Consider the following 12,731-nt stretch of genomic DNA (forward strand, 5'->3'; position numbering starts at 1 on the left):
TTAGGCTCGATACGTATGTCATAATAAACTTTTATTTCACTATTACATAACATTAAGACTTTACTTGACTCGTAGCCCTATACTTATTATTAATTTTTTTTAAAACAACTAAATTTTTATTTCATAAAATAATAATTCAATAAACAGTTGTTTAACTATCCTTATAGAACATTGTTATTTATGACTTTAAAAATACAAAGTAAAAATAAATTCAAGATGAAAGTTTAGTAATACACATTTGTAACAATATAAATATATAAATTTTTATAAATAAATTGAATTTAATTATAAAAGAGAATATAAGCATAGTATAGCCTTCTTAGTGTGGATTAATAGATGATATGAGTCTGCATTTCCAACTGAAGTTAAATGTTATTGAAGAAAATCAGCTACATGTCTAATATTGCAACTTCAAAAAAATTTATTACAACTAAGAGATGACAATGAATTCTGAATCTACGACTGAAAATTTAGGTGACTCTCTAATTTTTATAAATAAAGTAATCGAACAAGCTAAAGCAAAACAATTAGATAGTTAGATTCTTTTTTAAGATATACATTATTGGAAAGAATAGTTTATACATTACTAATTCATCAGTTAATGTTTAACTTTTGTACTGAAAAAAATTTAGTTGATAATTTCAACGTTTGCGAAAGGAAAAATGTTTGAAAAATAAAAAGCAAGCATTATTCTAATAAATTTTATTAATATAAAATTATTAACATTAAAAAAATGGCATTTACACATTAAAAATATGTTTTTTTTTATTAATTATGAACTATAATTTATAAAATAAATTAAACTAAAATACATATAATTTTATTCAATATTAAATATTAAAAATCTTTTCGATGACGCTCATATATTATAAAAATAAATTAATTAAATCTCACCCGAGTCTAACAAATATAAATGAGTAAATTTGTTTTTGGTGCATAACTAACAATTTTATTATTCAACACAGTATGTTTCGACTTAACTCAGTCCTCTTTAGCTGTAGATGCACACATTTTTTACAAAGAAACTAATCCTACGCATAAAATATTAATATAAGGATCATCTCACATTTCTTAATACTTTTAAAAAAACAACAACCGCATTATAATTTTATTTTTAGATAGTCAAACTATAAACTGATATAATAGTCTTTTTCTTTTTTTTTTTAACCAATTCCTTGACGAGAATAGGCAGGCAATGTTTAAATGCAATTTCCAGTCGGTATAATTGTCATATTTCAGTATCGCAGATATAATAAAGTCGTGAATATTAATGCATGTGTATTAGAAAATTAAATGAAATAAAAATAAAAATAATAATAAAACTATGTCAATTGAAAAACTGATAATAGTAAAATTATGAGCTAAAAAACAAATTTATAAGAGTGCATAAGGACAAAAAGAGCATTAATACAACAACAATAATGTAGTTTATAAGATCGCGTGTAATGATTGTGACTCCATTTACGTTGGACAGACAAAAAGGGGACTTAATATCTGAAATTTGAATAAATGAACATATGAAAAATAAAAGACTTGATTCAACTAAATTTTCAGTTATTACCAAACAATCATTGCAAAGTAAACACAATTTTGATTGAAAGCAAAAATTTTAGATTGAATCAAATTATAATAAAAAAACTCATTTCTGAAATGTTACAAGGAACAGAAAAACGGTTTAAATTTAAAAAAAGACAGAATCTTTAGATGATATTTATGTTGACTTGTTGAAGATAATTGCGAATAAAAACAAATCTAATAAGATTTGACCGACTCTTTGTCAGATGTCCTTTGATCACATATATTATCATTGCGCAAAAAACTACTGTTAAGTTCTGTCGCTAATATTGATAGTTATAAAGTTTGATGACATTAGTGGTCACATACATTATCATTGTGCGAAAAATTCTACAGTAAAATTCATTAATGTTCACATTTAACACCATCTCTACATGTAGTAAGTTATTCAGAATTATACTTATATATATGTCACTTAATCCATATTAATATCATGTTTGTCCACATAACATAATTTTACAACTTCTTTATTAATAATTCTATCTAACTATTAATAATAATTCTTTTATTAACTATATCGACTTTTGACAGTTTGTAATTTATACATTACAATTCACTAATTTTAGCTCATAATTTTACTATTATCAGTTTTTCAATTGACATAGTTTTATTATTATTATTATTATTATTTTATTTAGTTTTCTAATACATATGCGTTCTAATACATATGCATTTTTTAATTTTCATTCACAACTTTATTATATCTGCGATACTGAGATACGACAATTATACGGACTGGAAATTGCATTTAAACATTGCCTGTTCTTGTCAACCACCGAGAAATTGATTAAAAAAAAAATAGAAAAATGACTATTGCAACACATCAATTTATAGTTTGATTATCTAAAAATAAGTAATAATGCGGTTGTTGTTTTTTTAAAAGTATTAAGAAATGTGAGATGATCCTTATATAGTGGAGTTTCTCTAAATTTGGTCCATGGGGCGATAAGAGTGGAGTACCAAAATTATAGAGTATCCTCTCTATAGCACGAGTCTACCAATCATCACGTACTTGCGCGAACGCAGTTGCGCATGCTAACCTGTTAAAGTGCGCTACCGTGTACATAACCTTAGCAGAAGAAGTCATATGTATATATGTATTACATATTATGTATTACAAAAGAATATATTACACAAATAGTTATACATAACCTGCCTATGAAATTACATTGCATACACTCTAACAACCTAGTACAATTAGATGCAGATGCGCGCGACACATGTCGAGCCTACCATGCATAGAAGGGACATGAATTAGTGTTTGTAAAAGTATGTGTAAGGAATGCAAAGATTACAGAAGTCAAAGTTTAGAGAAACTCTACTGTATTAATATGCGTATTTTATGCGTGGGAGTTATTAGTTTCTTTGTAAAAAATGCGTACATATATATTGTATATCTACAGCTGAAGAGGATTGAGTTAAGTCGAAAAGTACTGTGTTAATATGAATAATAAAATTGTTAATTATGCACATTCAAAAACAAATTTGCTCATTTATATTTGTTAGACCTGGATGGGATAATCAATTTATTTATGTAATTTTAGATATAATAAATTTACAAATTCTCAAAATACCTTTACATTTGACATTCAATGTTTTAGCTTACGTTATGTTGAATATTTTTATATGAATATGAATAATATTTTAATAAAATTAAATGTTACAATTAGAAAGCATAAAAAAACATATTTAATATAATATCTACATAGAAATGATCTTCATAACAAAAATAATTCTATTTTTCTGATTCATCAATACGATATGCATTTTTAAACTATTTTTTCTCACATTTTCAGCTTAAGACACATAAAAAAATTTTTCCAATGTTTTAATTGTTTTTATACAAAAGTACAAAACACATTTTATAGATGTTTCTTTTGCTTATTTTGAAAATAAATTAATTTCTCTTACTGAATAATTGTGATTTCGTTGTTGCAGTGTGACGTCACAACACGTTTAGGAGCGCTCGGTTGTATCCGGATTGTCTTCGGCATTTCAAATAATGCAATATTTTATTATTTATTTTCTTGCATAATTTGTGTTAAAAAATTATTAAAAAATTGCAGTTAAAGATATATATTGGGTGGATCCATATATTCGTTCGGTTTTTGTTAGTGCAAATTAATATATATATATATAAATTATAAAATATATATATATACAATATTGCCTCGGCTGGGGCCGAGGCAATATTTTTTCGCAATAAGTTTATTACAGTTTTTTAAGATTAATTTGGGGAATTTTGGAGGGATTATTAACATTTATATCAATTGCGTTAATGTCGCCATATCGGCACGTAATTATCATTTCTGAAATTAATTCATTCGTTTGAAAAATATATATATTAGTTCAACATCTTAATACTTAGATCGTAGTGGCGCTTCGGATTTAAAGTAATGTTATATATATATAAATTATAAAATGTAATATTTTTTAAAAATTATGCAAACTCCCTATTATAAAATGGGCTTAAGAAATTAGAAGAAACATTCGATTAATTGCATACTTTAACAAACTGATTATCTCATTGCAGGATGAGGAGGAAGAAATAAAGTTGGAAATAAATGTACTCAAGCGGGTGAGTGACTTAATTACTTTCTTACTTTGAATAAATATTTTAAAGTGCTGGATAGTTAGCGGAGTGCATTAATGCAAAAAAAATTTGACATTGTTTTTTTTTGCTTTATAGTACTCGAATCATAGGAATATAGCTACATATTACGGTGCCTTCGTAAAGAAGTCATCACCCGGTAAAGACGATCAATTATGGCTGGTTATGGAATATTGCGGAGCTGGCTCTGTCACGGATCTCGTCAAGTCAACTAAGGGCCAGAGCTTAAAAGAGGAATGGATAGCTTATATATCGCGAGAAATACTGAGGGGACTTAGTTATCTTCATAGCAACAAAGTTATCCATAGAGATATTAAGGGACAAAATGTTTTGTTGACTGACAATGCGGAAGTTAAACTTGGTAAATTTAGTTATTAATTATTAGATTCATGCAAAAGATTCGTTAAACAAAATCTTACATATAGTTTTGAAATTATTTTTATCAATTAAAGTAAATTATCGTTGACTTTAATGTATATAATATTTTTTTCTATGTAAAGAGAAATTGACGAATTTTCTTAAAAAAAATTTGATAATTTGAAATGGAACTTTATAAGAGAAATTTTATACATCAAATTAATACATATCTTTTTTGATTTATTTTATCATTATATATTAATTATGCTGCAATTTTTTTAGTTGATTTTGGTGTTAGCGCACAGTTGGACAGAACAATAGGTAGAAGAAACACGTTTATCGGTACACCTTACTGGATGGCTCCAGAAGTTATTGCATGTGACGAGAATCCAGATGCTACTTACGATAATAGGAGCGATCTTTGGTCACTCGGAATTACTGCTTTAGAAATGGCTGAATCACAACCTCCACTCTGCGATTTACATCCCATGAGAGTGAGTCTTTCTCAGTAATTTTGACGATTAATATGTACTTTTTATAACATTCTTGTGTTTAAAATTACATTAAAAATACAAAATTATATGTTTTAATTATATATTAATTAAAATTACAAAATTATATGTTGTTTTATTATCGAATAGGCTTTGTTTTTGATTCCTCGTAATCCACCGCCACGGCTCAAGTCGAAAAAGTGGGCCAAAAAGTTTCACGGATTTATCGAAACGGTACTGGTAAAGGATTATCATCAAAGACCTTATACGGAACAGCTTCTTAAACATCCATTTATTCGGGACCAACCTACGGAAAGACAAGTCAGAATACAGCTTAAAGATCACATTGATCGTTGTAAAAAACGCAAACAGGAGAAAGGTATGAAAATGATAACAGGACTTTTATTTTCTAAAAACTTATTTCATGTTTGCTGGACCATTGTTATGTATTTGTCATTTATTATAGAAAGAGATGATTATCGATATAGTGGTAGTGAAAACGAGGAGGATGAACCGGCATTGGCGGGCGAACCATCATCTATAGTTCAAGCACCTGGAGGTGATACGTTACGCCGTAATTTTCAACAGATTCAGGAAGGCAGGACTCTGACGCAAGATGTATCTCCACAAGCGCCTGTCGCTAAAGAGAAACCAGGAAGTAGATCTCAAAGAGAAGTGCCGGAACCTGGACCACCCGCGAGACCCGCGATACCGCACAGACTCATAGGTACGGTTAATGATGATTTATAAAAGATTATAGTCGATCTTTTTCACGTTGCTAATATCGATTACTGTGTAAATAGTGGTGCCCGATCCACAACCACCGTCTCGTCCATTACCTCCGACACCCAGAGATGATCCTCGACAACCGCACAAAGTATCTACGCCGCCTTCTAATCATCAGACACCTGTTGGAGGAGGGGGAGGATCCGGTGGGCAATCTGCGCCTCAAAGGAACAGTGTCTTCAAGCCTATGGTAAGTCTTTGTGAAGAAACTTGCACTTTTCGTATCCCTCCTATCTTTTTTAATTATCTAAACTTCTTCTTTCTAATTATCTAAATCTCCTCTTTCTTTCCATGACACTTTGTTAATAAGGGCACTCACATAGATATAAACAAAAAGGATAGATGACAAGATTTGTAGTAAGGCATACGCTGTTATTCTTTTTTCTTTGCAGTTCTGCCCTAAATTTTGTATTTATGATCTAAGTATATATGTTTTCTATACAATGCATAGTTCACTTTGTATGTTTCCTCTTTCTCTATATACTTGTGATATACTATATATTTTTATTACATTCATTGCACGCGTTCTACGTCGCTATTGCGTTATTGACGTACACGCTGATGCAGTTTATTATGATACATGTACACACGTACACAGAAGGTCCTAGCACTCGACATGGAATGTATTCGGTTTTTGTTTTTTTTCTATGTTCACACCTACCGTAGCTGCCGCCGAAGAAGCCAGAGGTAAGATGACACGCACACTTTATCTCTCTCTTTCTCTTATATGTATGTATATTAATAAGTCGCTTTTCTTATGCAATACGGATGATTTGACAATGACGATCAGTGCAGAAACTATAGGCAATATTCATAGTTTGTTTTTATTCTAAAACTATTTTAAGATGTTAATACGCGCGCGCTTTCTCATTAGTTCATGACTTAAGATTGTACTAAATCTTAAATATAAGAATACTATATAATATAATATATATATATATAATATAAGAATACTAATATTATGTTAGTTTTTACTATGATTTATTTATGCAAGAATATGTTTTTAAGCATTTAGTTGATGCTTTTGAATAATATAATAATGATTGTGTGTTTCGATAGTTTTGAAGCTTCTTTTAAAATATAATATGAAATATTTACTGAACATAAATCGATAGAGAATGTGTTCTGGAATGCACTGATTCATTCTTAAACTTATCCGTTTTATATTTTTTATATATTATATATACGCACACGCGCGCGCGCGCGCGCGCGCACACACACACACACACACACACACACACACACACACACACACACACACACACACACACATCCTTTTAATTCGCTTGAGCACTCACCTTGTTCCATATAAATTCTTATTCTAATTACATAGATCTACAACAAAATTTTTTTTTATCCAGAACAATATGCAATCACGAAAATTTTTGATATAGTCCAAATCCATAGTTCAAGTTGCTCTAACGTCAGGTTTCCGAGATATTTTAATCTAAAAAGGTATATTTCGTATATTTTTTTAGATTAAAATTTCTCGTAAACGTGAGGTGGATGGAGAAATATGGGCTGCGGATTCAACATGAAAAAAATCTACGAAAATCACCTATGATTATAAGATGAAAAAAAAACACAGTAAAATGAAAAAAAAAAGATATATTGCGATATGTTTACCGGCCTTAGGGGAGTATCAGATTACGGGTTGACGATTACAATTGATAACGGTTGCCCGATTATATTTTAGCAAATTACGATAGACTTGCTATATCGTGATTAGTTGAAGTAGAACCGTGCACCTGTTAACTCACACAGTATGTAATAGTGTAGTAATCTTGCAGTAATATTACAAATTTGTTGTAATATTGCACGGTAATATGTCAGTAATATTGTATAAATATATATTAAATGTCCGCAGCCAATTCATCACAGAAATATTTCTGCGATATTTTGTAATTTTTATAACATTAGGCAATATTTCTACAAAATATTATGCTAATATTTTGCAATATTGTGATAGTATTTATAATATATATACTGTAATAATATTGCAATAATATTACATAGTATAAATATCACTACAATAATAAACGCAAAAAATTTATCGCAGGAATATTTCTGCGATATTTCTGTAACATATTGTTGCAACATTATAATATATTACAATAATTAATTTAAACAGTTTTATTAATTGCTAAAGTATTATTGCTTAATATTCATTTATTGCACTCTAAAAAATGATAGTCACGATAAAAAAAATATTCGGAGGCCTGGAAAGCACTTCCAAAAAAAGTTGGGAATTTTCGGGAGACATGCCAATGTGCATATTCCTATTTATAGGACTGTTAAACGTTTTCTTCTTACGAGTAACGTCCCTCTTGTGGCTGGGCCGCGTACTTACCCCTTCAGCATGAAATATAGCAGCAATATTGCAGCAATATTTCAATAATTCTTTTTGTAACATTTTAACACCCTTTCAACAAGGTTTCGTGTGCAAAAATCGCGGATATTTTGCTATGTCAGAGCTGTCTCAAAAATGTTGTAGACATATTTTGTAACTTTTATGAAATGTTTCACTTTACAATTGAAATATTTCTGAAAACTTATGGTATTGTATGAGTAATATTGCAGCAATGTTTCAATAATACACAGTATTATAAAAATTGCAGCGATATTGCTGCACTATAGAAATTATAATATTTTATTGGAAATATTATTATACAATATTGTAAAATATTGTAATTTTAATTTTGTAGAAAATATTGCAATACATATTGTTGGAATATTACAATTCAATAAATAGGTATGCTCCGCCACGAAAGGAATACGTTTTTTTGAAAGAGAAAATGTCCAGAAGTTCTATAAGAAGGAGTACGCTAATATGTATTATTTGGCTCCGTGCATAATAAAAAAAATTAAGAACAGCAGAAAAATATTGAATATTGGAGAAACAAAAAAAAATTGTAAATGAATATTAAATATAACTGCAATAGATGCAAATAAAATATAAGATAGTACAGCCTATTTGTATCCATTGTAAATTATGTTCAATCTATATTCCTAATTTTTTTTACTTAATATTTAATACTTAATATTTATTCAGTAATAAAAAAAATCAAAACATATAGTATTATTCATGTCTTAGAAAGATGTCACTGCATTGCAATATTTCAACGCTGTTGCAATAATATTACAATATGATAAACTGCAATGTAATAATTGAACAAAATATTGCTGTAATATTATAATGAAGTACCACATTGTAACCATTGTAACAATGCGATATATCGCATTGCAATATTTGAATGATATTGCGGCAATACTGCTTTGCGATATGTCGTATTGCAATATTTAAACAATATTGCGATAATACTTCAGTGCGATATATCATATTGCAATATTTGGATGATATTGCGGTAATATTACATTGCGATATATCTCACTGCAATATTTGGATGACATTGTAATAATATTGCAGAATGATATATGGCATTGTATTATAATATCGCAACAAAATTATTGCAATATTACATTGTGATACAAGTTGTAATATTACTGCAATATTGTAATCTCACTACAATATTACTGCAATATTACATGCTGTATGGGTAATTGTAATCGTCAATTCGTAGTCTGATATGAGCATTAAGGCACTTTTAGATGATATGGCCAATGTGTACGCCAACTTCGCACACATTCATTAAATATTACATTCAATATGGATTTTATTTATATAATGTATGTGTACGATATTTGCTAATGTTGTCATACGTTGGCCATATCGTCTGGAGATGCTTAAATGTACTTTGAATACGTTGAGGTCAGTAAACATACTTGTACCTATTTTTTCCATTTTACTGTTCTATTTAGATGATTTTTATAGATTGTTTCTGAATCCGCAGCCTATGTTTTTCTATCTCATTATGTTTATGAGAAATTTTAATCTAAAAATGCTTGAAAGAGGCTTTTTGGGCATTTTTAGGTTAAAATCTCGGAAATTTGACGTGAGCAATTTGAGCTACAGATTTGGTCTTAGCACGTCAAAAACCTTCGAGGTTACATACTGGCTGCGAAAATGTCACTCGGATGTCTCCAATGCCTTAGATTAATATTAATGTTAAACAAGGACAAGATGATGAATTCAAGGCATTGGAGGCATCCATTTCCGAATGCAGCCATTGCCGTTTCTGGATCAAAATTCATGTTGGTCTGTGTTATCTGACAAAGTGGATTTTCTTTGTTAGATTATACGTTTAAATATACATACACAACACGTTTGTTGGTGTTTCGAGATATAATATCATTCATTCCGTATTATCGCATTGTTATAATATAAACGTAACATTTTACGATTAGTCATGTATATTAAAAATAATCGATATGTTTCATGTTTGTAGCAATTAATATGCAGAATGATCCACCATATAATACCTGAATAATTTAAAATTCGAAGATATGAAAAATATGTTATTTATTTAATTTGAGAGAATAAATACGTGTGATGAGGAAAACACAAACACGATTTTTTATAAGATTATTATTTTTATAGTTTTTAAATTACAAATATTTTTAAATGTAGGGATATAGTCTTATTTCTTGCATTTTATAACTATTGAAGATATTTGAATTGTATCTCTTGTCTTTCGTGAACAAAAATTAGAACTATAAATTCAATGTCATAGTTAGTGTTAATTTTTACTAATATAGACAGTTCTGTATAATAATATATATGATCTAGTGTTTTATTAAACGTGTTGTGTTTGAGTCAGTATATTAACATTGCAAAGGGCGATTCTGAAATAGAAATAGTTTAAAGGCACAATTTAATCGTCTTAAGACTAAAACAGGTACATATAAACACGAATCTGATAACGTTTCTTTTTTTTGTTGTTGTAAACATTTTCTTTCTTGCAAAGTTCTAAAAACAGTTTTGCAAGTTGATATATACAAGTTGATTTGTCATCATATATTGATATTGTTAACAGAATAGATTATAGAATTTATTTCACTTCAGTATAGAAAAGAAGGAGATTTGGTTTATAATAAGGTCCTTAACTCATTCATCTCATACCTTTTAAAACTCTATAAAATTTTCTATCTTTCTGCATATATCCTTTTTCTTTTTACTATTTTCCCTTTATTAAAATGTCTATTAATACCACTTCTTTCATACACTCTTTTCATAATAATTACTGTCATATTATTTCTGTTTATCCTAAATCACAGCTCATTTCACAGCCCTATATACAACCTTTGTACTTACTTTTATCTTCGCTGTTCCTATTTATGCTCGTAGTTCTTACTTTTCTGCTTGTCTTTATAATATCCTAACTTGTATTCTTGCTCTTAAGTCATTCCAGCCTCCTCTGTCTGTCTCTGTTGCTTTTTCTTTCCCCTTTATTCTTCCTCGTACCTTCCTCTCTCTATCTTTCCAGTTTCCTTAACACTTCTTCTTTAATCTTATTTAAATCTTCCTGCCACAATCTCCCTAATATTTTATTTCTTTCCTCGCCTAATTCAATAAATCTACTTTTGACTTTCTCATATTCTCTCACATAATGCTCCAGATTGTCCCTCTTCTACACCATACACAATTTCTTCTACTTTCTTCTAGTCAATACTTGTCCTCTTCTAAGTTTCCTCATTTCATCTCCTCTACTCTATTCCTTCAGATTTTCTTGTTTAAGATATGCTGGGATCCCGCAGTCTTATTTCCTTGTATTTCTTATTATATCTAGCTCTCACAATTCTACTATCTTCCCGCTGTTTTTGTATCTCCCTTTCTCTAAATTTATCCTTCTTTGAAACTTTCCTCCCCTATTTTTCCCTTGCCTCTATCCTCCAACCATTTCTATTATAGTACCTTTCCTTCTCTCTGCGTATATATCATCCCAATCATAGCGCTCTTTCTCTTCCCAGCATACTCTTATCTAAGTTTCCTACTCTTTTTTCCTCGTACCTTCTTGCCTTTTTAATATCCCACCCTTAACTTATCCACAGCTAGTTCCCTTATTATATACCTTGGAGCATTAAAGTCTTCATTAAAAATCCATCTGACATAATCCATTATTACCCTTTCTAATTCATCCATCTCCTTCCATTCCCATATCTCAACCCCATTAATGAAATAGAGGAAGTGCAGGATTTTAAATATATAGGTTTTGTTATAAATGAGGGAGGGGGGGGAGGGGAACCACAAGGACCAGATTAAGGAGCTATGTAGAAAATGATAGCAAGAAAAATGTGGGGGTTAAAAGAAAGAATATGCAGAAATGACTTTAAGAGGAGATGGATGTTATTTAGATACTTGGTACAGAGTGTAAACCATTATCCTGCACTTCCTCTATTTCTTTCTTATCCCATTTTCAAATTTTTGTCCTCTCCAGCTTTTCGATTACATACCAGCATCTTTCCACACACAATTCAAGCACCTCTCTGCTAAAAGAGTCTTTGAGTGTGTCCATCATGTTCTGTAAAGCTATCCTATTTTTCGCCATTAATACTACATCATCCGCATATACTAAATTCCATATCCTGTCTCCTCCTAATTTCATATCGCCTATATTCCTCTTCCTTAATTCAAGGTTTAAATTCGCAATATATAAATTAAATAGGAGTGGATTTATTATACACTCCTGCCTCACGCCCTTCTTTATTGAGAAATTTCTTGTGTTTCCTAATCTTGTTCTCACTGTTACGTTTGTTTCTTCGTATATCTTCTCGATTCTTTTTACCAGCTCCTTACTCATCTCCTTCCTCTTCATAATCTCCCATAACTTATTTCTGTCCATGTTGTCAAAGGCTGCCTTTAAGTCCGCAAATATCATATAAATTTTCTCAGCTCCTCCGACTCTTCTTCCTTCCCTTTGTATAATGTCGGACAGTACAAAAATATTGTCCATTGTTGATCTTCCTCTTCTAAAGCCTGTTTGTGTCTCCAGAATTATTTCTTTTTCTTCCAC

The 12,731-nt window shown here is 29.8% G+C and overlaps 1 protein-coding gene across 1 annotated transcript in view; it reads left to right on the plus strand.

Annotated features, from left to right (window-relative positions):
* msn (serine/threonine-protein kinase msn) overlaps positions 1 to 12,731 on the plus strand; it is a 65,297-nt gene that overhangs the window by 19,053 nt on the left and 33,513 nt on the right. The window contains exons 4-10 of the mRNA XM_087406805.1: positions 4,109 to 4,153; positions 4,265 to 4,547; positions 4,826 to 5,037; positions 5,185 to 5,413; positions 5,501 to 5,761; positions 5,838 to 6,010; positions 6,487 to 6,507. Coding sequence (XP_087262931.1) covers positions 4,109 to 4,153; positions 4,265 to 4,547; positions 4,826 to 5,037; positions 5,185 to 5,413; positions 5,501 to 5,761; positions 5,838 to 6,010; positions 6,487 to 6,507 — 1,224 coding nt within the window. The remainder of the gene's footprint in view (positions 1 to 4,108; positions 4,154 to 4,264; positions 4,548 to 4,825; positions 5,038 to 5,184; positions 5,414 to 5,500; positions 5,762 to 5,837; positions 6,011 to 6,486; positions 6,508 to 12,731) is intronic.

Source organism: Acromyrmex echinatior, chromosome 6 (assembly GCF_024713525.1).
Source record: "Acromyrmex echinatior isolate Ae372 chromosome 6, ASM2471352v2, whole genome shotgun sequence".
NCBI lineage: Eukaryota > Metazoa > Arthropoda > Insecta > Hymenoptera > Formicidae > Acromyrmex > Acromyrmex echinatior.